General features: G+C 44.0%; 1 protein-coding gene across 1 annotated transcript in view; it reads right to left on the bottom strand.

Moving 5' to 3' along the window:
- DLG5 (discs large MAGUK scaffold protein 5) overlaps positions 1 to 25,083 on the bottom strand; it is a 3,463,687-nt gene that overhangs the window by 1,183,560 nt on the left and 2,255,044 nt on the right. Inside the window, exon 20 of the mRNA XM_044055764.1 lies at positions 24,641 to 24,762. Within this exon, the coding sequence (XP_043911699.1) occupies positions 24,641 to 24,762 (122 nt within the window). The remainder of the gene's footprint in view (positions 1 to 24,640; positions 24,763 to 25,083) is intronic.

The raw sequence follows: 25,083 nt of genomic DNA, 5'->3' as shown, positions 1-25,083 counted from the left end.
AAAAAGGTAACAAAAGAAAGTCATATGGAACAAAGGATCATTTATTGTTAAACTCATAATGGAGAAAGTACAGTTGTGTACACTTACCATAAATGTAGATGTTCGAGTGTCTTCACTGTTGCAGTCATCACTATTGGGTTCTTCCTGCTGGCAGGCAGCCCTCGGTCGGCCAGAATCCCAAAGTCTGGGTCCGGCGTCGGCTGTGCAGTCATCCTCCCTGACGTCAGAGCGCCAGGGGTACAAAGCTCCCAGCCGACGCCATATTCTCCAGTTTTTCTTGACCCAGATGTCAGGTGCCCAAAAGTAAAGGCCAAAAGTAAGGAACAACAAACCCCATACCCTGTAGCAAATACACCTCAGAAGAAGGGTGGAGCAGGGAACCACACCAATGAAAGAATAAGAGGGGACAGGGGGTGGGTAACCCAGACTGCAACAGTGAAGACACTCGAACATCTACATTTATGGTAAGTGTACGCAACTGTACTATGTTCATCATGTTTCACTGTTGCAGTCATCACTGTAGGGTTGAATCCCAAAGCTGAGATAAAGGGTGGAGGTTATTGAGTAGAAGGGGCGGCTAGAAGGCCTTGCAAGACTGCAGAAGCAAAGCCTGCCCTGGACATAGAATAAAGAGGTAGATTATAGTGCTTAGAAAAAGTATGCACTGAACTCCAAGTTGCAGCTTTCAAAATATCTTTGGTAGGAACTCCCCTGAGAAAGGCAGCTGAAGTAGCAGCAGCTCTGGTAGAGTGAGTCCTAATTTTTCCTGGGATTTGCTTTCCATGATGAGAGTAACAAAATCTGATTCCATGAGCAATCCATTTAGAAATGGTCTGTTTTGAAATAGCCTTGCCTTGGGAATTTGCTGCATAAGAAACAAACAGTTTTTCTGTTTTTCTGATATCCTTGGTTCTGTCCAGGTAAAAACAAAGCTGCCTGTGCATGTCCAAAGAATGCAAGATCCTCTCCCCCTTATTTTGTGGATTGGGGAAAAAGTTGGCAGGTGAATAGTTTGGTTTAAAGCCACTTTAGAAACCACTTTAGGCATGAAAGTAGGGTTAGTCCTTAAAGAAACCCTGTCTTGATGAAAAATAATGTAAGGTTCCACAGCCATGAGTGCTTGTAACTCTGAGACTCTCCTGGCTGAAGTCAAAGCCAGTAGGATAGCGGTCTTCCATGATAAATACTTTATATCAGATGTGGCAGCAGGCTCAAAAGGAGGCAGAGTTTTTCCAGAACATAGTTGAGGTCCCAGGCAGGTATGGGTGGTGTCCTAGGGGGCCTTAAATTCTTTGCTCCTCTGAGATATTGTTTCAGAAGTGGATGTGAAAAAATTGGAGGATCTGTATTGTAATGTGCAGAGATAGCTGAGGCATGTATTTTTATGGAGGAAAAGGATAAACCCTTATCTCTTATAATCCTTAATCATAAATATAAATATAGACATAATCCTTATGTCTGTCAGGTAATGTAAAATCAATGGGATATTAGGAATGAGAGGATCTGAATCCTGAGCATGCATCCAGGTACAAAATCTCTTCCATTTACCTTCATAAGATTTTCTAGTGCTAGGCCGTCTGGCTTCTGACATCGGACTGGAGCAAGAAAAAAGTTTCCCCAACGGGGTACTTAGCTTTGAGAAGAAGAAGAAAGTCTTCGGAATGAAGCACCAAAAATATCAGGAGTCAGCCGACCAGCACTTGTGAACTGCTTCCACCGCACGGCAAGAAAGACTGGAGAACATGACGTCGGCTGGGAGCTTTGTACCCTGGCGCTCTGACGTCAGAGAGGATGACTGCACAGCCGATGCCGGACCCAGACTTTGGGATTTTGGCCGACCGAGGGCTGCCTGCCGGCAGGAAGAACCCAACAGTGATGACTGCAACAGTGAAACACGATGAACATCTGTAAAAGAGGGAAGAATCTAAGTATGGCATGGATAGACTACAAAAAGGCATTTGACAGTATCCCACATTCGTGGATAAAAGAGTGCTTAAAAATGTAGGAGATACACCCTACATTTATCAATTACATTGCAGCAACCATGAAACAGTGGCAAAGCACTTTGCAGTTTAAGCCATAACAAAGGACAGATTATTATTCCAGGGATAAAAATTCAAAGGGGGATATTCCAGGGTGACTTTCTGTCACTGCCGTTTTTTTGTCTTGCCTTTAACCCATTAAGCTGTCTTCTTAACAGATTAGGTCATGGCTACAATTTGGCTCCCAGAAAACAACAAAGTGTAAAGACTTCTCATCATCTTTTTGCAGATGATTTAAAACTGTACAGCTCATCAGATGAGGAAATGAAAAGCACAAGTGCAGGTGGTCCAAACTTTTTCAGATGTTATAAGAATGTAATTTCGCCTTGATAAATGTGCAAAAACAACCTTTAAAGCAGGAAAGCTGTAGCACTAAGAAAAAAATAAGTTCTGTATTCACCATAATCTTCCATCTGTGTTGCCCATTTTCATTCTTCCTCAACGAATGGCTTCATATCCAGTCCTTGGATCCGACTCGGCCACTTACTAAAGATTCTAGGATCTGAATCTCGAGCTCCTCCCTTACACATAATGCTATAAAGGAAAGTAACAGCTGAAAGATCAGGAGCTCAAACAGGAAACTATGGTTCTTAACAACACATCCGTTAGGTCTCTCCCAATGTCATGGACAGGGGGAAGGAGGGGAGGGAGGCTGAGGAAAAATAAAAATGGACAACACGGATGGAACATTATGGTACGTACATAACTTAGTTATTTGATGCTGTCCTATTCATTTGTTCTTCAACAAATGGGACAGAGTCCCAGCTATGGTAACCTTGGGTGGCTCTCATGGAAGAGATGTTCCAGAGCTCCGCGGAACCAAAGGTAGCTCTATTTTAGGAAATAATGTCCAACTTGTAATGCACAATAAAAGTATGATTATTAGACTAAGTGGCAGCTGCACAAATAACATCATCAGAGGCTTTAGCCCAAAAAGCAGCTGATGTAGACACTGACCTGGTTGAAGGGGCTTTGGGTTATCTCGGTAAGGTTATACCTTTCAAGAAATAAACACAGGAAATACAATCTGTTATCCATTTAGCCAGTGTAGTTTTTGAAACTGTTTTTTCCTATCTTTTACTAGTAAAAGAGACAAATAGCAGGATCAGTTTTTCTAAATTCCTTGGTCCTGTGAAGGTAGAAATGAAGCTGCCTATGTACATCAAGTAGATAAAGGATGTATTCTCCTTTGTTTTATAATTTGGGGAAGAAAACTGGCAAATTGATGGCTTGATTGATATTGGTTTCAGAGGCAACTTTTTGGTAAGAAAAATGATTTGTTCGTGAAGTAACCCTGTTCTTGTGAAATATCAAATACGATGGTTTGAAAGACAATGCTTGGAGTTCAGATACTGGTCTTGCAGAAGTTATAGCTACGAGAAAGACAGTCTTCCAAGAAGGAAACTTAAGATCCACTTTAGCTGACAGTTCAAAGGGAGAAAGTACCAAGTTCTACAAAAAAAAAAAAAAAAAAAAATGGCAAATTGATGACTTGATTGATACTGGTTTCCAAGGCAGCATTTTGGTAAGAAAAAGGATTTATGCGTAAAGTAACCATGTTCTTGTGAAATATAAAATACGGTGGCTTGAAAGACTATGTTTGGAGTTCAAATACTAGTCTTGCAGAAGTTATAGCTACCAGAAAGACAGTCTTCCAAGAAAGAAACTTGAGATCTACTTTAGCTGACGGTACAAAGGGAGAAAGTACTAAGGTCTGCAAAACCAGTGAGGTGCCAAGGTGGAGTAGGGTCCTTTATTGGAGGTCTAAGTAAGAAGGTACCCTTAAAAAAGGCCTTACATAATTTGGATGATGCTAAAGAAGCATCATCATCTTATATGTGACAGCTCAGGACACCTGCTAACTGAAACTTAGTAGTGGAAAAACTTGATCTGTCTTGAAAAACTGAGGCAAGAAAATCTAGAACACCTGGAAGCGGGGAGGTAAAGGGATGAGCCCAAAGGAAAATCTTTTCCCTTTACTTTTGTAAATTTTCCTAGTCGAAGGTTTATGAGAAGAGACTAGGATTTTTCGAACTGGGGAAGAAAGCCTAGAATGTCTAGCCATCATCGAAATTGGAAAAACCATGCAATCAACTTGAGGCCTGCAATATCTGGGTGAACTGGCCCTGAAGGGTGAGATAGAAAGTCTGGACTGGGATCCAGAGTCCAAGAAGGATGTACTAAATAAGACCAAAAGAAGGAGAGCCACACTTGTCAATGCTAGAAGGGGGCACTGAGGATTACTGCACTCTTCAACCGAAGTGCTTTCTGAAGAAATGTGGGGATGAGAAGTAGGGGTGAGTAAACGTATAGGAGACCAGAGGGCCAAACATGGACCAGAGCATCTCTTGGTGACTGTCCCTCAGGTGGGATAAGAGCAAAGAACCTGTTGCATTTGTTGTTGAGGAGGGATGCAAACAGGTTGCAGCAAGGCCGACCCCATCTGTGGGGGATCATGTTTGCCACTGACTGGTTAAGACCACTCGTGAGGCACGCTGATGGTCCTGCTAAGTTTGTCTGATAGAATGATGGATTTCCCTGGTATGTGCATTGCTACAAGAAAGCGGTTGGATGAGACTGCCCATTGCCATACTGCTTCTTGACAATGGGGAAATAATTTGGTTCTCCCCTGCTTGTTGATGTATCAGACTACCGACATGTTATCAATTTGTAATGCAATAATCCCTAAACAGAGAAAAGCTCTGGAAGGCCTGCAGTGCTAAAAACACCACTCTCATCTCTACAACACTGACATGCAAATTGGTCTCTTGTGGAGACCATGTGCCTTGTATGTCCATCCAAAGTAATGCCCCCCACACTAACTGGGCGGCATCCATGATCAATGTGGTGCTGGGAGAGGAAGGATAAATGGATGACATTACTTGATCTCCTTGGAAGAGACTTTCTGCAAACTAGAGACAATTTTACTGGGTGATTTAAGGGCTGATGATGAAAAGACCATTGCACCACCAGGGTCCACTGAAGAATTTCTATGTGGAAGTGAGCAGTGAAAATTAATAGTTATTGTAGCAGCCATTGACCCTGGGGCTTTTAGGATCAGTTTTGTCAGGTGAGAAGGAATGGAAAGAATATGTTTGATGCATGTCTTCCATGTCAGAACTCTGTTTTGAGGCAGAAGAGCTAGACAACTGTGTCTAAGCCAGCCCCTATAAAATCCATAACTTTAACTGGTTGAAGCTGAGATTTGTGCAAATAACCTCTAGCTTTTACTAGTAGATGCCTGGTTGGTGTGGTAAGGAGTCAGTCATCTAAATAGGGAAACACACTGGATCCAAGCTGTCTCAGGTGAACTGCTACCACTGCCATGCATTTGGTGAACACCCTGGGGGCTGTGGTGAGACCAAATGGTACGGCTCTGAACTGATAATGACTGGCTCTCAGTCAGAAGAGTAGATAACTTCAAGAGCCCCTGCTCATTCTGATGTGATAGTATGCATCCTGAAGATCAACTGAGGACATCCAGTCATCCTTCTGAAGAAGGGGCAGAATGGACTGTACTGTGACCATCCAGAATTTGGAATTCTTTGAAAACACATTCAGATTATTGAGATCCAAGACAGGTCTCACGTCCCCTGTCTTTTTCGGCACTGAAAAGAACCTTGAGTAAATTCCAGATCCTTTTTGGTCTGCAACCCAAGATGTAGACGGGCCAGACCCGAAGGTTTCCAAGAACACCGATTCCTCCTGGGAAGGGGTTTAGGAAGACCAACCACCTTTCTGGTGAAGGATCTCTAAGATGTCTCCAAATCAGACATCTTCAGGTGGAGAACTAGGGGACCTTTTCCCCTCATCAAAATTGGTGTTCTATTAGGGATTCCTGTGGGGAATCCAATTGCCTCCTCTTTCACATCCTCTTCTGAGGAACCTTCTCAGTGGGATGTTCCAGGGAGGTATCAGAAGATACGGGGAGTTTCCTAGTGGGAACTGCTTGGAATCTCATCTCAGCTAGCTGTCCCTGAGGTGTAGGATACAAGGACTCAGATAAAGGATCCAAAGAGGGAATGGGGTATGAATCAGAAGAAGGGAGAGTCTAAATCACTTTGGGTTGAAAAGAAACCCTCTCCACTGCGTCAAAAGCAGATGGATCTGGAGAAGCCGAGAACAATCCCACCAGAGCCGAGCCTCCCAGCGCAAACAATCCCAGAGCCCCCCAACCTCCTGCTCCCAGGGGTAAGTCAGAGCCAAGCTATCCAGTGCTGGAGCTGTGAGACAAAGCAACGGCTCTGAAAACATCGGAGTCAAAGTCAACCCCTTGGATCTGACGCTGATGCTTTGGCTCTAAGAGTCATCAAGTTCTGATGGTGTTAGAGCTGACTGGGTCAGGGAAGTAACTGGAGTCGAGGATGAAATAATCTTTGGATCCAATGTTTCGACTCCTGGAGAGACAGACCAGGCAAAACTCGCATCTGGATCTGTGCTTTGAGGAATTTCCTCATCATCATATCCACCTCCACTTCAGACAGACTACAGGAAGCCCTACGGAAGATGATGTGGATGATGTGGAAGGTGGTCTTGAAGGCTTCATAGGCATCTCTTACAAAAAGGGAGACCTCACTCTCGGGACACCAGCTCCAGAGAAAACATGGGAGCACGGGACCAAGGAGATCGAACAGTAGACGGTGTCGGATCTGAAGACTTCGGTTCCGAGGTTTTAGGAACCTTGTTTGGAAGAGGTTCTAATGCAGGTGAAGACTGAGGAGGCCAGGCAGGGGAGCGTTTACTGTGCTCCCTGGGCACGGATTTGAGCCCCTGAAGATGAAGCTAAAGTGGGAAGGAGGTCTTTCAAAATTAGCTTATTCTTCCAGTTGCTAATTCCTCTTGCATTAAAGGCCACACATATGGAACAAGAGGTGTCAAGATGTGCTGGGTCCAAACAATAAATGTACTCACGCACTCCCTGTGGGCATCAGAGTTGGGGATCTTATGTGCACAGGAAGTGCATTTTTTAAATGCAGTCAGCTTATCAGCCATAGCAGAACACAAAACAGACTAGGAAAGGAAAGGAAGACTTTTTTTGTTATGGAAAGAGAGAGAGAGAGAGACAAGGAAATAACTACCAATAGTATAATGAAAATGCTTAAAAGGAATAGGAAAAAAGGGAGAATGGACTACCAACACTGGTAGTAAAAAAAATACTGAAAACTCAGTAGAAAAGGTTAATGAAGGTTAAGGTAAGGGGGTTAAGCTAACTAATAAGAAAAGGAATAGCTGTACAAAAAATTAACAAGAAATTACTTTCACTTACAAAACCTCAGAGGTGCTAGAGCTACCGCAATCCTGACCGTCTAGAAGACTGGCAAATGAGATCTGATGGGTTGTAGTAGTCAGGGGCATTATGGGTAAGAGAGGAACTTGAGATTCGGATCCTACAATAGTTAGAAAGTGGCCAACTCGGATCCGAGCCCATTTATTGAGGAACGAATGAAAATGACAACATCAAATCATTAGTTTGGGGCAGTAACGTGGTACAAAAGAACATGAGCAAGAGGGAGTGTATACATATCTGTGAACGGATGAATGATCAACAATACTGAAAAGAGTGTTGACATCTAGGAACAAAGTCCAAACTATACTATAAACCAATATGCTCTTCCTGTCCTAACTTACAATCTTGGAGTGACTGACTGGTCCCAAAAGGTACTGATAAGTTGGAAAAGAAAACAAGAAGGATGCTTTATGCCCATCAAATTATTTATAAAAATCATTATATACCAAGACTATATATTCCCCATTCTAAAGGAGGTATCTGCCTCCTCGAAATTTATTACATGTATAGATCTGCAATTGTGGGACTGCATACGTATCTGCGGACCTCACAAGACACAAATGTAGTGAAAGTTTTGAAACATGAGAAGAATAAGTCTAAGATGACTCCCCTGCTTAGTTTAGCAGAAGCATATTGGTGTCAAGAGGGAATGGAAAGCAAACCAGAAGGAGATAAAAATCAGGCAGCAACTGAATGTGCCAAAAAACAAAAGAAAGAATATAAGGTGAAGGATCAGATGAGAAGGCAAAGAGTGTGGAAAATACATAAATATAGCCGCAAGTATAGAAGACTCTTGAAACAACTTCATGTTGATCAGGACTGAACACAGGAATGGTTAAAGAAGAGGTAAATTTAAACGAAAAGATGAAAGTTTAATATTGGCAGCCCAAGATACTGGACTATGTTCACGTTGGTTTACAAAGTCCATTGAAAATGTGACAGAAACAGACAAATGTAGGTTTTGTAAAACAGAATTGGAAACAGTTTTACATTCTGTTGCTGGTTGTGATCTAATGGCAGGACTGTATACTGAAAGGCATAATAATGTGGCAAGACTGTTGCATTGGGGATTGTGCAATCATAATACTGAAGTAGCTGAAAAACATTGGACACATCAGCCACAAAGCATTAGAGAAAATGAAAAAGTTTATATCACATGGGATCACCTCCATTAAGATATAGCAGTCCATGAAAAAAGACAAAAGTAGCATTGAACACTGAAACTGCTACACCCAGTAACTGCAGTCTTATGTGCAGAGAGATACAAAGTCATAAAACACCAGGATTTGCAGGCACAAACAAGGGCAAGGTGGAAGTAGGACACCCAGACAGTTTCAAAAGTAGTAGGAGCAACGGGTCTTATAAATAAGAATTTACAATCGTACTTAGACATGTTAGCAATACATGCAACTCTGTATGACTTGCAGAATGAGTCATTAGTGGGCACATTGTTGGTGCTGTGAAGAGCACTTCAAGCTAATATCAAAGATTGAAAGAATACTAATTTCATGAACTTGAATCATATTTTTACTTGGGGTCCATTCCCATCATGGTATTTGAAACTCAAAAGACTTGGAGAAATTCAAAGAGTGGCAAGTGAAAAAGATCTGTTGGATCAGTCCAGGCAATGCTGGCTTCGGAGTGATGGCATTCACCCACCACTGTTTTAAACTTTGTGGCAAACTGTAGCTCAAATTTTGATTTTTTTTTAATAGGTTTCCTTTCTACTTCCCTAGTAGTTCCAATCACCTGAAGAAGCTTTGGTTTAGGAGCAAAACAGTTTATTTTATTCTTACTTTTCCAGAAGTGCCAGTAATACATGTGAAATCTAACACCAACTTACACCAGCCTCATTTGAAAAGCTGGGCCCTATGAAGGACCACACTGCAGTAACTCCATTATAAGCCACTAAGCAGGAAAATGACAGATGAATACTGGATGAATCTTTCAATTAGTTAACTCTAACCCAATAAAATGGGCACCCTTATTTTACTGTTTCTATGTACTTCACTTTAATTTCGGACAGATTCATCATATAGATAAATAATAGATAATGATGAATGTCTCGTGAAAGCAGGCACCCTTGATTCACTGTTTATGTCAACTCTAACACAAAGGTAGTTTCCACGAGCCTACAAAATAAAAGATTTTCCAATAGCTAAATATATTTTCTGAAAAAAAAAAGACTTTTAAAATTAGAAATATTGTTTTTCTTTTTAAAGTAACACTGAGTGAGTGTTTTTCCTTAACAAAGACATGGAGGTGGACAACAGCTTAACCAATCTGTAACACATATTCAAATTAAGGACTTGTTTCCCCCCTCCAATCAGCTGCCTCATCTATTACTCAATCCATAAAAAGAAGTTATGTACCTACCATAACGTTCCATGTTAGTTGTCTTCTTCTCGCCTTCTTTCTTGCTGGTTGGGTTCTGAGCCGATCCTCGGCTACGACACAGCCATCTTCAAAAGCTTGAGAGCTGCTTACTGGCTAAAGGCCTCCCTATATCCCATGATGCCTGGCGCTAGATACCCAGATCTCGTTTGGTAAATCTAACTGCAAACATAATAATAAAGGAATCCTATCCTAGAATGCATAAAACCTACTGCAGAGACTACTAGTCAGGAAGAAATAGCCAGAGAAGACTCAGCCAGTGAAAAATCAAGAAGAACTCTTCTCGGTCCACTAGGATAGGTGGATGGAGGGTGGGACGCAAGAAAGAAGGCGAGAAGAAGACAACTAACATGGACTGTTATGGTAGGTACATAACTTCTTTATGTTAAGTTGTCTATCTCGCCTTCATTCTTGCTGGTTGGGACAGCGTCCCTAGCACCTAAAATCCCGGGTGGCTCATCGGAAAAGACTCTTCAGAACAGTGGAACCAAAATCGGCTCTGCTCCTGGAAACCAAATCCAACTTGTAATGCAAAATGAAGGTATGTGGGTTGGCCCATGTAGCCGCAGCACAAATAGATTCCATGGGCAACCTAGCCTGAAAGGCCACCTAAGTAGTTATAGCTCTGGTGGAGTGACCTTTTGGTTTAACTGGCAATTCTTTATTTCTGAGATGATATATGAATGTGATGATAGAAGTCAACCACCTGGATAAGGTTACCTTGGAGACCGGAAGACCTTGTTTACCTAGTGCATAAGACAGGAAAAGTTGATCTGATTTTCTAATGTCTTTGGTTCTATGCAAATAAAAGCGTAGCTGCCTGTGAACATCTAACTGATGCAACTTATATTCCGCCCTGTTGGAGTGGTTAGGGAAAAACACAGGAAGGTCTATGGACTGATTCAAGTTACTCTCTGAAGAGACCTTAGGAAGGAAGGATGGATTAGTCCTAAGAGCAACCCTGTCATTGTGGAACATGAGGTATGGGGGACGGATAGAAAGAGCCTGTAGTTCCGAAACTCTTCTGGCTGAAGTAATAGCTACCAGAAAAAGGGTTTTCCAAGATAAGAATTTCAATGAACAAGAAGCTGCAGGTTCGAAAGGGGGCAAAATTAGAGAAGCTAAAATCAAATTTAGATCCCACGGTGGTGGAGGATCTCTTACTGGGGGCCTGAGCAGAGTGGTTCCTTTGAGAAAGGCTTTACACAGCTTATGAGACATGATATTGTTTTCCGACAGGCCAATGTGAAAATTTGAAATTGCAGCTAACTGAACTCTAATTGTAGCGGAAGCGGACCCAGCATGGAAGAGTTCAGCAAGAAATTCCAAAATGTAGTGTACAGGGGCTGAAAAGGGGTCTATACTTTTTGCCTCTGCCAGGAAGAAAAACGTTTCCACTTACTAGCGTAAGATTTTCTGGTCGTAGACTTGTGTGATGACAAAATGATTTTGCGCACAGAGGGGGAGATATCTGGAAGCCTGGCTAAAGTTGGAAGTGGGGCAACCAAGCTGTGAGCTGGAGAGAGTGTAGGGATTGGTGCAGCCCGCCCGACTGATGAATCAGGAGGTCTGGAACTAGGTCCAGAGTCCAAGGCTGCTCGAGAAGATAGCGATGCAGGAACGGGAACCATATTTGTCGAGGCCAGTAAGGAGCAATGAGGATCATTTTGCAACCCAATACGGTAGCTTTCTGAATTATCTTCGGGATGAGGGGAAAAGGAGGGAATGCATAAAGAAGTCCCTGAGGCCAATCGTGGACTAGAGTGTCTCTGGGGGAATGCCCGGGAAGTGGAAGGAGAGAGAAGAAATTGCTGCAATTGCTGTTGAAGGGAGTTGCAAAAAGGTTGCAGCAAGGTTAGCCCCATTTGCGGAAGACTTGGTCTGCAACTACCTGGTTCAGAGACCACTCGTGAGGCAGTCTGTCTGCTATGACGTTGGACCTCCCAGGGATGTGCGTTGCAATCAGAAACCGTTGGGAAAAGATCACCCACTGCCAGAGTCTGAGTGCTTCTCGACATAAGGGGTAGGACCTGGTTCCGTACTGCTTGTTGATGTATCACACTATAGACATACTGTCCGTTTGAATTGTAATGGTCACAGTAGGAAGAGAGTCCTGAAGAGCCTGCAACGCTAAGAGCACGGCCTTCATCTCCAAGACATTTATGTGCAGATGTTACTTGTGAGGTTGCCAGGTGCCTTGGACTGTTCTGCCCTGATAATGCCCCCCCCCCACTGAATCAGGGAGGCGTCCGTGGTCACCGTGGCCACTAGAGGGGGGAGAACAAATGGTCTGCCGTGGGGCACTGATGTGGAGACCATCCACCACGCAAGGTGCTTCTTGCATGCTTGTGTGATCATAATCATGGAAGACATGGGAAGTTGCTGGAAGGACCATTGGGTGAAAAGAAGCCACTGGAGAATCCTCATGTGAAAACGAGCTAGAGGGACATGTACCATCGCTGCTGCCATGAGACCCAGAGTTTGAAGGACAAACCTGGCTTGAATTCTTTTGCATGCTAATAAAACCTTCACATGCTGACGAATCACTAACACCCTGTCTGGTGGGAGGCTCGTTAACATGTCTTTGGTATTTAAATTTGTGCCTATAAAGGTGATAGATTGACAGGGTGACAATGCAGACTTTTCGAAATTTATTGCGATACCTAGCCTGGAGCAAGTGTCTATAGTGCAGTCTCTGGCTCGCAGAAGGTGATGTCTGGTGGTAGCAGTGAGGAGCCAGTCATCAAGATATGAAAACACCTGGAATCCTTGCCATCTCAGGTGAGCGGTAACTACTGCCATACATTTGGTAAACACCCTGGGGGCTGTGGTGAGACCAAAGGGCAGAGCTCTGAACTGATAATGACTGGCTCCCAGCCGGAAGCGAAGGAATCTTCTCGAGCGTCTGTCCATTTTTATGTGGTAGTACGCATCCTGAAGATCTATAGAGCACATCCAATTGTCCTGACCCAGGAAGGGCAAAATGGACTGTAGCGTGACCATTCGGAACTTCGGTCTTTGTACAGACCTGTTCAGTCTGCTGAGATCCAGAATGGGTCTCCAGTCCCCTGTCTTTTTTGGTACCAAAAAGAACCTTGAGTAAATTCCGGATCCTTGCTTGTCTGCTGGGACTTGCCGGATGGCCCTTTTTCTTAGCAGTTTTGAGATTTCTTGAACTGCTTGATCCCTTAGATTGGGTGGAACGTCTGGAAAGGACTTGTTTGACCTTAAGGGGGTGCAAACGAAGGGAGTTCTGTAGCCTCCGGATATGACAGACTGTACCCATTTGTCTTGTGTTATGTCTTGCCAGGCTTTTGGGTACAGCGATAATCTTCCCCCGACTGCTTCCAGAGGTGGGCAGCCGGGCAACCCTTCAGGGATGCTGGAAGGGCTTCTCAGAGAAAGATTCTCTGCTGCCCTGATTTTGCGGACCCCCTCTGCCATGAGGGCGGCATCTGTTATTGCTCCCTCCTCTGCCCTTGGATGGGAACTCACCACGTGTGTCCTGCAAGGCTCCCTGGGATTTCCGGGACCACATCTTTCCACTCTTCTGACCCTTAGGATATGGTCTGGAAGGAGTGTAAAAACAGACTCCTACGGCAAAGAGAGTCTTGCCTTCCTGCTCACACCTGGTAAGGGTATCTTTCACCTGTGATCCGAAGAGACAGGAACCATCAAAATGGGTGTTGGTGAAAGACGCTCTGAAAGGTTCCGCAAAGTTACATAGCCGCATCCAAGCGTGCCTCCTTAGGGCCATGCCTGTGCCTGCGGCTCTACTCGCACCATCGGCTGCATACGAAATGGGCCTCATGGAGGAGTTTACCACTGAATTAAGAGTCGCCAGCTGGGAGGCTGTTTTAGCCTGGGCCCCCTCAGCTGATGGATCTTGGAGGGTATCTCCAAGCTCTCTCAGGAGATCCCTCTGAAGACGGGTAAAGTGGCATAGGTAATTCAGGGACCGCATGGAAAAGGTCGCTGAAGAGAACATCCACTTTCCATACCTGCCCATCATCCTGGACTCCTTGTTAGGGGGATGGACAGATGAAGAAGTTTCAGCCAACTCCTTCTTTGTGGCCGCCGCTATCACCATGGCATCAACGGGGGCACCCTTGGTCAAGGACTGTTTGTCCTGCGGTGCAGTAATGAATTTGGCAGGTCTTCTAGGGGTCGGTTCCACTGTATCTGTAACCGTCCACGCCTTCAGAGCCACGACAGACATCAGTGGGTCGAAAGGCGGAGACACCCGGGAGGTGGAAGGTCGGGATCCAAATGCGTCCAGGAATATCGACTCATCCTCGGAAGGGTTTAGGGTAGTCCAGTTCCCTCTCTGCCTAAGCATTACAAGGATGTCTGAGAAGGAGACATCTTCAGAGGGGGATCTTGGGGACCCTTCCAACTCCTCTAAGTCGGTATCAGATGTGACAGACTCGGGGGAGTCAACTTGCATTTCCTCTTGCGAGGTGGCTCCTCTGAATGATCAGGGGAGGCCTTGGAAGAGAAGGATACACCCAAAGGGGTGTCCTGGAGCGCTGGATCCCCATGCTTGGGGTCTGGAAGAGGGGCAGAGGCTGACACAGGCACCCTAGGGGGAGGAGCCGATGGGGTCGATCGTGGGACTGATTCAGGGGCCAGTAAACTCCTCATCACCTCGAAGGCGTCCCTGCCCAGATGCAGAGAGGGCTCCAGTTGCGAAGAAACTAGAACCCCTCCCCGCACCGAGGGGGACGGCTCCAAGGCAGATGTGGGAGCCGAGCTCACCTGAGCCGAAGCCCCAAGGGGGAGAGTGGGGTCGGACAAGGGTCCGATGCCACTCGCCTCCTCAGAGCCGACAAGGGAGTCTCGGCACCCAGATCCTTCCAGGGAAGGTACCATGGAAGGGATCGGAGCCGACGACGGAACCGAAGGAGAGGGTATCGGAGCCGACGGTTCCACGACTCGAACCCCAATGAACTCCGGCTCCGAGCTCATAGGATGAGTTGGAGGAGGATTATCTACAGCTGTGGACGGAGCCGACTCCTGATGAGGGGGGCTGGACAACATTTTGGCTAGGGCCTGTGATTTTAACAGCTTACTGACCACTATTTCCAAGTCATGGTCCGAAAGTCTAGAGGACCGAGAAGAGTGGGATGAGTGATGACTGCACTCTGACTGGAGCAGAGGCGACTTTGGAGCAGAACGTATCGACTCCAAAGAAGGAGACCTGGATCTTTTCCAACTCTCAGACGGCTCCGAAGAACGTGTCGGAGCCGACTGGGAGGGAGGGACATTGGTTCCAGCTGGAGCCGAGATGGATTGTATGGCTTCACCCGACGACGGCTCCGAACTGGGAGCCAACGGTTTAGGTGGCCTGGAAGATTTCACGGGCTGAGCCTTCGCCGGTGAATCTTGAGGTTTAAGCAAACCCCGCAAGATCAATTTATTTTTGCGCTCCTGCAGGACTCTTGGATTGAAAGCATGGCAGATCGAGCAAGAATCCTGCAGGTGCACGGTGCCCAGACAATAAACACAAGAAGTGTGCCCATCTGTCAGAGACATCTTCTGACAGCATGAGTCACACTTCTTGAATCCAGATGGTTTAGGATCCTTGGACATCCTGGAGGAAAACCAAGGACAAAAACACACACAGAAAAGTTAAAGTAACCAAACATTAAAATTTAAACACTACAGTTACCACAACCAAGTACAAGCACTACTACAACAAAAAACTATAGATAATTATCACTAAACACTAATAGTGATAATACAGGAATTTTTTTTTTTTTTGAGGAGGAGATAGAGAGAAAAAAAGGTTATCCTCTAACTTAAACGGAAAATCTTTCTGAGGTAAGGAAAGGGACGGGGGGGGGGACTCTCTAACTTAAATGAGTTTCTTGTGGGAAAAGTAATCGGATCTAGAGAAAAACTAGCTACAATACAACAGCCTAACCTAACGACTAATTCTACACTAAAAACTACAGTTTTGACAAGAAAAATACAATAATAATAAAGTTTTATACGACCTGAGCCAGTAGAACAACCTCGCAGCATAAGCGGCAAACGAGATCTGGGTATCTAGCGCCAGGCATCATGGGATATAGGGGGGACTCGAGCCAGTAAGCAGCTCTCGAGCTTTTGAAGATGGCTGAGTCGGAGCCGAGGATCGGCTCCGAACCCAACCAGCAAGAATGAAGGTGAGATAAACAACTTAACATCTCTTATTCTCTTTAGAAACTTGGTCTCCCCTCCAACCAGCAAGCTCGACTATTATCCAATCAGGAACCATGGTCTTACTCCCAATTATAAGGTATGTCCACCACCACACACCCTTGTTCAGAGTTCTTAAAATAACTCACATTGTAATGTTTTTTCAGGAAGGAACATTATATCTGATAATGTCTGATAGATGAAAGCACTCATCACTTTGAATAAACTGGACAATTTAAAGCTCAAATGATTGTTTGATGTTCTTATTACTTGATTTTCAAAATGTGTACAATTTACTCTGGTTATCGGTTTGCCTGAAAAATACCTACGGGAATACAACACTGGATTACTTTGAATGAAAAGACTTTTCCTTTTCTTTTTACTAGTTGGTCCCAATGAGAACCAGCCACTTCACCAGGTTTGTAGAGCCAGAAGGGGATCAATTCCACAACAGGTAGCCTACATTTATTTACTACACTTCTGAAGGTCCTTGTTAATCTTCTGTTGCAAGATCAGAACCACCACAAGGAAGGAAGCCTCCAGAACAGCAAGGCAAAACTCCTGGGTCATAGCTAGTTTATTCTCCACATGCAAATACCTGCCACCAGAGCTCCTGCCTCACCTTCACTGGCAACAAGGTACAGTAGTAGGCCAAAGCAACCTTCATGAAGATGATGCAGACAGTCTGTCCCAATGATTCTAAAACCTTCAGGAGAACTAGCAGGGGTTAGGAAAAGTCTGGTCCCACTAACAAGAATGGAACCTGATACAGGTGGAGCAATACCAAAGCACAAATAGGCCCATCATGGAAAAAATGTAGTCTAATCCCAAACCCGTCCAAGGTTTTCAACTCTTCTGTCTAGTGAGAGAATGGCTAGATGCAGAGAGTTTTGGTCCTTATGATGGGCCAGTGAATCCTGTATGAATAAGCTCTGGGATACTTCTAAACAGGAATGGACTACTCAAGAAAAGACTTGAACAATAACATTTTCACTGCTGGTCATGGAATCCAAATGTCTGAGTGCATTCCAGCACCAAAAATCTTTTCCAGTTGAAGACTATCCTAAGGCTTTTCCTTGCCCACCTATAGAATAAGTCCTTCTGCAGATAAGTCAGTGTAAGGTATGCTAGCTCATAGCTGACTAAATTAAATTTAAAATCTCATCAATAGAGGGGGTCACCACTAGGGCGAGATGAGAAGGACGTCTTTTTATCCAAGTATCTCTCATATACAGTGACCCTGGGTTATTCTGATTCATTTACAAAAGAGGTGTCAGAGGAGGTGTAACAACCCTCAGACAGACCAGAGCTAATCTCACATGGATAATGTGTAGTGCAAGCTGTACAGCTGTGAATTGAACAATGAAATGACATGCAGCATCCAAGACATTAAACTGGAACTGATATGGTCATCACTCCGCACTGCTGTACACCCTAAACAAGTTCAACCATCCTATAGCTGAGTATCCAGCAAGCAAAATACTCAAAGCACATGTGTTTTGAGCGTGTAACAAGCAGATTTTAAACATTCCATACAAAGTACTTTTGTCAGAAATGTTGTGGGAGCAAGTCACTGTAACTAAGGAGATTATTATTTTGACCTGGAATATAGAATCTGAACTGTCTATATATAGTAAGAACTTAAAGGTTAAGGCTGCTTGTTGCCAAAAAGTACAGTTTTGTACCTACCATAAATGTAGATGTTCGAAGATCCACATTGCTGCAGTCCTTACATATGGGTAGTCCGCTGTCCTCGGTTGGCCCGAATACCAAAGTATTAGGCTGACGTCGGTCATGGGCGCTCAGATCTGACATCAGAGCGTCAGGGTATAAAAGCGCATGACCGACGTCATATCCTCAGTCTTTTCTTGCCCCAGATGTCAGAAGGCCCTAAAAAGAAAGGCCACAGCCAAAAACAGAATACCTCCCAAAAACATGCCCAACAACAACCACCACCCAAACCATATAACCATGCCAAACTACAGTGGGGAAGGAGGGAGGGTAAATTGGACTGCAGCAATGTGGATCTTCGAACATCTACATTTATGGTAGGTACAAAACTGTACTATGTTCTTCATCTCACATTGCTGCAGTCCTTACATATGGGTAGAATCCCAAAGCAGAGGAAAGGGAGGATGGCAAAATCATAAAGCATTAGGGGCTGCTAAAATGCCCTGTAATATAGCAGTGGCAAATCCAGCCCTAGACTTAGAATAAAGAGGAAGGTGGTAATGTTTAGAAAAAGTATGTACTGAACTCCAAGTAGCTGCCTCCAAAATATCTTTTGTAGCTACCCCCCCTTAGAAAGGCAGTAGAAGTGGCAGTAGCTCTAGTGGAATGAGGTCTGATTCCAGCGGAATCTTCTTACCATGATGGGAATAACAGAAAGAAATACAAAACCAATCCATTTAGAAATAGTTTGTTTTGAAACAGGTTTTCCCTGAGAACCCAAAGCAAAAGAAACAAACAACTGCTGAGACTGCCTGAACCCTTGGTTCTGCTCAAATAATAACGCAACTGCCTATGAATATCCAAAGTATGCAAAATCTTCTCCCCTTTATTTTGGGGTCTGCATAAAAAGTAGGCAAATGAATCGTTTGGTTCAAGGCCACACTAGACACCACTTTAGGCATAAAGGAAGGATTAGTGCAAAGATACCCTATCTTTATGAAAAATCAGGAAAGGTTCCACTGCCATAAGGGCCTGTAATTCAGAAACCCTTCTTGCAGAGGTAATGGCCAACAAAAAGCAGTCTTCCATGACAAATACTTTAACTCGGCAGTAGCTGCAGGCTCAAAAGGTTGTAGAGTAAGTTTTTCCAACACAAAATTGAGATCCCAAGCAGGAGTAGGAGCTCTACGTGGGGTCTTATGTTCTTTGCCCCTCTAAGAAATTGCTTAAACAAAGAATGAGAGAATAAAGGAGGGTCACAGTCATAGTGAGCAGAAATGGCTGCAGCATGAACCTTTATCGAGGAGAAAGACAAACCCTTGTCCAATAACTCAGTAAGATATTGAAGAGAAACACTTAAATCAGGCTTGGAAACATCAAAGTCCTTCCCTTTGCTCCAAATAAAAAATCTCCTCCATTTATCAGCGTAAACTTTCCTTGTACTAGGCCTTCTGGCCTCCAAAATAACATTCAAAACTTGTTGTGGAAGCTGAGGCCCTCCAGGGTCTAAAACAGAATATGCCAGGCTGTGAGATGCAGAGACTGAATCCTGACATTGAGGAAGTGATTGCCCTCCTGAGACAAAAGGTGCGGAATCAAAGGCAGAGGCCATGGAGGCTCTCGTACTAAACTCCTCAGTAGTGGGTACCAGTGCTGTCGAGGCCAATCTGGCGCTATCAGAATCATGGATGGCTCGTCTTGTCTGGCCTTCAAGAGTACCTTGGAGAGGAGAGGCAGAGGTGGAAAGGCATAGACATGAAGATTGTTACAACTGAATGATAGAGCATCCACCTTCCAAGCTGTGGGATGAAACATTTTTGTGCAAAACTTTGGCAACTGGTAATTTAGTGGAGAAGCGAACAGATCTATGTCTGGAGTTCCCCATAACACTGTCAACTTTTGAAATACATGAGGATCCAATTTCCACTTGTGAGGATCCACTATTTGTCTGCTCAACACATCTGCTAAGGAGTTCTGTGCTCCTGGTAGAAACCTTGCCTGAAGATTGAGGTGTAAACTGAGAGCAGTCTCCCACAAAATCATCGCTTGCCTGCAAAGAGGGTACGAATGGGTTCCCCCTTGCTTGTTGATGTACCACATGACAGTAGTGTTGTCTGTTTGAATCAACACCTGCCCTGGGTGAAGTAAATCCTTGAAAGCCATCAATAAAATTGGACTGCTAGCATCTCCTTCAAGTTGACATGCAAATGTTGAAGTCTGACAGGCCACGTGTCTTGCACCCATTTTCCATTGAGGTGTGCTCCCCAAGCCTTGTCCAAGGCATCTGTCGTTAGAATCTGACTCGCCTCTGGTCGGGTCACAGAGAGTCCCTTGTTTAGGTGACATTCCTGAGCCCACCACAAAAATTCCTTCTGAATGCAAGGTATTATCTGAATGACACTGTCTAGATCTTGGCAGTGTTGTGTCCATACATTTTTGAGATACCATTGAAGCTTCCTCATATGCAGTTTGGCATTGGGAAGCACCAGAATACAAGATGCCATGAACCCCAAGGCTTGAAGGACTGTCCTTGCAGTCAGCCTGGACTGTAGAGACATTTGATGGAAATAAAGAGAAAGGTTTCTTTGTTTGTCTGGGGTCAAAAAAGCCATCTGGGAAGCTGTATTCAGTCTCACACCCAGAAAGCACATGTCCTGAGAGGGTACTAGACTGGACTTTGTTTCGTTCACAGAATACCCTAGGCATCTTAACACTACCATCACATACTGTAGATGATGAAGAAGCTCGTCCTTGTCTTGTGCAATAATCAGGCAATCGTCCAAATAAGGATAAATCTGTATTCCTCTTAACCTGAAAAAGGCTATCACTGGAGCCAGAACCTTTGTGAACACTCTGGGCGCAGTAGATAAACCAAAGGGCAATGCAGAGAACTGATAATGTAAATTTCCAGCCCGAAAACGCAAGTACCTCCTGCAACTGGGCCTGATAGGAACATGAAGATAAGCCTCTTTGAGATCCAGAGTTACCATCCAGTGATCTTTTCCCAACAGAGGTAAAAGCTGTTGCAACGTCAGCATTTTGAACTTTGGAATGTCCAGATAAGTGTTGAGGATAGATAAATCCAAAATCGGTCTCCACGTGTTCCCTTTCTTTGGTACTAGAAACAGGCGAGAATAAAATCCTAGGCCCACTTCTGACAGAGGAACTGGCTGTATAGCTCCCATTTGAAGAAGTAAAGAAATCTGTTTGTGAGCCTCTATCCTTTGCCGAGGAGGAACGTCTGGCATGCCTTTGAAAGGAGGCAATGTATGGAAATAGAACTTGTAGCCTCGGTTTATAATGTCCAATACCCATTTGTCCTGGGTGACTGAAAGCCAGTTTTGCTTGAAAAGTGCTAGCTTTCCTCCCAAAGGAGCTGCCAGGCAAGAAGAATCTGGCAGCTGAAAATGCAGGTCATTGGGCCTGTTTACGAAAGGACTGGCCCCTGCCCTCACCTGCAGATTGTGCAGACGAACTCCATGTTCTAGGCCTGAAGGTACTCTGAGCTCTGCCCCTACCACGTCTAGATCTACCCCTAGACTGAGAATCAGAAGAAGGGTACGTCCACCCCTTAGAAGGCCAATTTCTACTAAACTTTGGAGGTTGCACCTGCAAAAAATCTTTAACAGTCTGCATAGACTTAGCCTTGTCTTCCATTTTCTTCAAAACTGACTCCACAGGGGCATCCAGAATTCTAGTTTTAACATGCTCGGATAAATTCTGATCCTTAAGCCAGGCGTGCCTACGAAGAACTGAACCAGTGGCAGCCACCCTAGAAGAAGCCTGTAAAGCATCAAAACCACACTGCAAAGAATGCTTACCCACCTGTTCAGAGACATGTACTAAATCCTGCAATTCTTTACACTCTATGCCCTCTGCCAAAGCATCCACTTTAGATTTTAGCTGAGAAAGGAGGAAATTCTGATACTTCAACATATGAAACTGGCAATTTAAAGCCCTCATTGCTAAAGTAGAAGAGGTATACACCTTCTTACCCCATCTATCCAAAGCTCTAGCTTCCTTATCTAGAGGAACCGAATTCTTTACAACAGAGGCTCTAACACCCTTAGGCCCCTGACTAATAGTTTCTGGGTCTGCCCTAGGACTCTTATACAGATATTTATGAGCCTCAGGCACCCTGTAATACCTGTCCGGTTTAACTGGCGCAGGAGGCAAAGCATCTGGATTAAGGGAAGCCTCCGAGAAAACATCTTGAACAACATCCAAAACAGGAGGTATAGCCAAAGGTCTATGCTGTGGTAAAAACAAAAATTCCCTAAGCCTCTTCCGTGAATCAGAGAAATCCTGTCCTTCCCACTTAAAATGCTCCCTCATGGAATGTAGAGTTTCTGAAAAAGAAAAATCCTCTGGAGGAGAAGCAGAAGGAGTGGAATCCTCTGCATCAGAATCAGCATAAGCCGCGAAATCTTGAATGTCTTCAGCAGAAGACTATGAATCATCTGAGGCCTGATCCAAACTTTCCAACTCTGGCTCCACCCTGGGCCTCTTATTAGGAGGGGGCATAGAACCTCTAATTAAAGTAATCAAATCTTCTGCCATTTTAAGCATGTGCTTTTTAGGCACAGACCCTGAAGTACCAGGACTGACACCAGAGGAAGGCAAAACAGACCTGCCCTTAGAAGGAGCCTTAGAAATAGTAGTAGAAGGCCTAACCACCTTAGGCATAGAAGGGAGAACAGTAACCTGAGAGGCCCCTTCAGCCTGACCTGACTCCTGTGAGGCCACATCTTGTAAAATCAAAGTTTCCCCCTGAGACTCAACAGAAACTTCAGCCGGATCCACCTGTTCCACTGTAGCTTCTAAGGACCGGCGTCCAGCAGACGAATCATCCTGTCTAGGCTTCAAGATTTGTCTTTGCGCTTCTTACGTAAGCGGGCGTCGGAGGATCCGACGGCATATTATAATTACATCGCTTACCAAAGACTAACCTAGCGCAATCTAACCTTCGTTTTATGGTGCGCTTATTAAACCTAGCACAAAACCGACACCCTACTACGGCGTGCTCCGGTCCCAAACAAGGAATACAAAGAGAGTGATAATCCCTATGCGGTATCTGTTTCCCACAAGAAATACAATTATTCACTTTTTCTGACATCCGGAAATAACTGAGGCAAGAAAAACAAAAATATTCCCCAGCGGGTACTTAGCCAACTTGGTTTTGGTCTGAAACTCAGAATACGAAAATTTCAGAAGCGACGGCACTTGCAACGCTGCTTCTGCATCGGACCATGCGGCAAAAAAGACTGAGGATATGACGTCGGTCATGCGCTTTTATACCCTGACGCTCTGATGTCAGATCTGAGCGCCCATGACCGACGTCAGCCTAATACTTTGGTATTCGGGCCGACCGAGGACAGCGGACTACCCATATGTAAGGACTGCAGCAATGTGAGATGAAGAACATCAACGATTACTAGAAAATGGAAGTTAAAATCTAAACCATCTGTAAATGAAACATCAAATATTATAAAGCAGATAAAAGAAATGGAGGTGAGATCATTTGAAAAGAGAAGAAGCAAATTACATGGAAATTGTGGGAACAATACATGCAAAAGAATGTCCATGAGGAGTGAAGTTTACAGGATGACAGGAAATGAAAAATGTATACTGCATGAAAACAATGACAAATATTACAATGGCTGGTTTTCTTTTCAATTAATGTATGTGTACCTATACAAATACCAAGTGTATCCAAGTCACTGTAAAACTGTGTTTTAATGAAGATGTTACACAAAAACAAAGTAAATAAGGGTGACCTGCTTTACCCTTACCAGTGAGCTAACTCACGTCTGGCAGGTTCCATAAGCATTAAATCTACCTTGGAATCACATCCATGGTACTTTAGACCATACTCCAGACAATGCATATGGGAATGTGTGATAAATGCCTCAGGTTTCACTCCAAAATGCAGGTATCAGACTTGTCACTTCAATCTCATTTACCAGAGATGAAAGGCAATGCATAAACACCTTCACAAACCAGGGTGACACCACATACAAGTGTCTGGAAGCCACGTCAGTTATTGCACATTAAGAAAAGGATACAGACTGTAGCCTGGCCTTGTACTCCACTTATTGACTCTCCTCTGAGTTCTTTCAGGAACTGTGGAAAAATCATGTGCTGGAAATGATCCTTCACAGCATTTAAATGGATGGTAAGGAAGACTTCAAGCTTCTCTCTACACCACTGACAAGTGACTGAGTTAAAAGGCTAGCCCTTAAAGGTCCTCTTAGTGTCCTAGTCCAGGAGAAATAAGCAGTTTCTGTAGTGGTCAAGATCAGGTGAGCAGCTCCTGTAGCAGACATGATCAGCTGATATAATAATGGAAAGAACATTTGGAAAGCTTATGCTTCTAGGTACCAAATGCAAGAGGCATTCTAAGAATGCACATAAAAAGGGATTCTAGGGCTGTGTGTACCCCATTACATCCGGTGCAGGGAAGCTACAGCATGGCTATGAGTAGCTGCATATTTTCCAGGAAGTTCATAATCAGTGTCACCTGGAAAAGCATCAGTGTCCTATTCTTTGCAAAGGCTCCTCCAAGTAAAATCATGACATACTGAAAAACAGAGACTAGTGAAGTGAATAATTACACAAGACAAGAGGAGGAGGAATGTGGGAGGAACCCTTTTTACACAGACAGTAGTACACATTTTTTTTTACTCGGTTAGCAATCTGTAAGAATCCTAATGGTTTTACTTAGTGAAAAAGTGTTCACTAGGAAGAAAAGAAGAAAACAATATCCCTCCCCTATTTTACAGAAAGTCGGCATAACACCATTTTAACTCTCCAGTGCATAGCATTAGGCTCAAAGATTTTTTTCTTCAGTCAAGGCTATGCCATTTAAAAGCACACCTTGAAATAAAAACTAGTAACATCCAGGTTTTATATAACAGAGTCTCTAACTACAGCACTGCTATGCATATATAACAGAGGTTAATGTCAACAACCCATTCACTCAGTAAAGGTAACATATCTAGGAGGTACATGCGGAATCTGTTATGACATTGATTTACAAAGAAAGCAGTTGTGCAGAACTTACCAAGCCTTGCACTGGAAGGCAGCGAGTTTGTTCCATGTGGTGCTCTAGTTCTTGAGGTTTCAGAAAACTCACTGGAGGGTTTATGGCTAAGGTCCAGGCTTAGTCGACCTTGATGCTGTGGGCTAGGGTAGCAAGAAAACTGCAAGGATTAACAACCCTATACAAATACATCAGCAAACAGACATCTTCAGTGAATCATTCACAAATAGCGCGCGCACACACACACACACACACACACACACACACACACACACACACAAACACAAACACACAAACACACACACACACACGCACGCACGCACACGCACGCACGCACACGCACACACACACACACAAATCAAATGGGAAATCAATCAGTGCAGCACTAAAACAAAATTAAAACTAATATTTTGAAGTCATGGTACAACAGCATTTTTCTCACAACTATGTTTGTTTTTTTTTAA

This window comes from Protopterus annectens, chromosome 14.part0 (assembly GCF_019279795.1).
Source record: "Protopterus annectens isolate FY-2018-M chromosome 14.part0, PAN1.0, whole genome shotgun sequence".
Classification (NCBI taxonomy): Eukaryota; Metazoa; Chordata; order Ceratodontiformes; family Protopteridae; genus Protopterus; species Protopterus annectens.
This window is presented reverse-complemented; position numbering and strand designations above follow the sequence as displayed.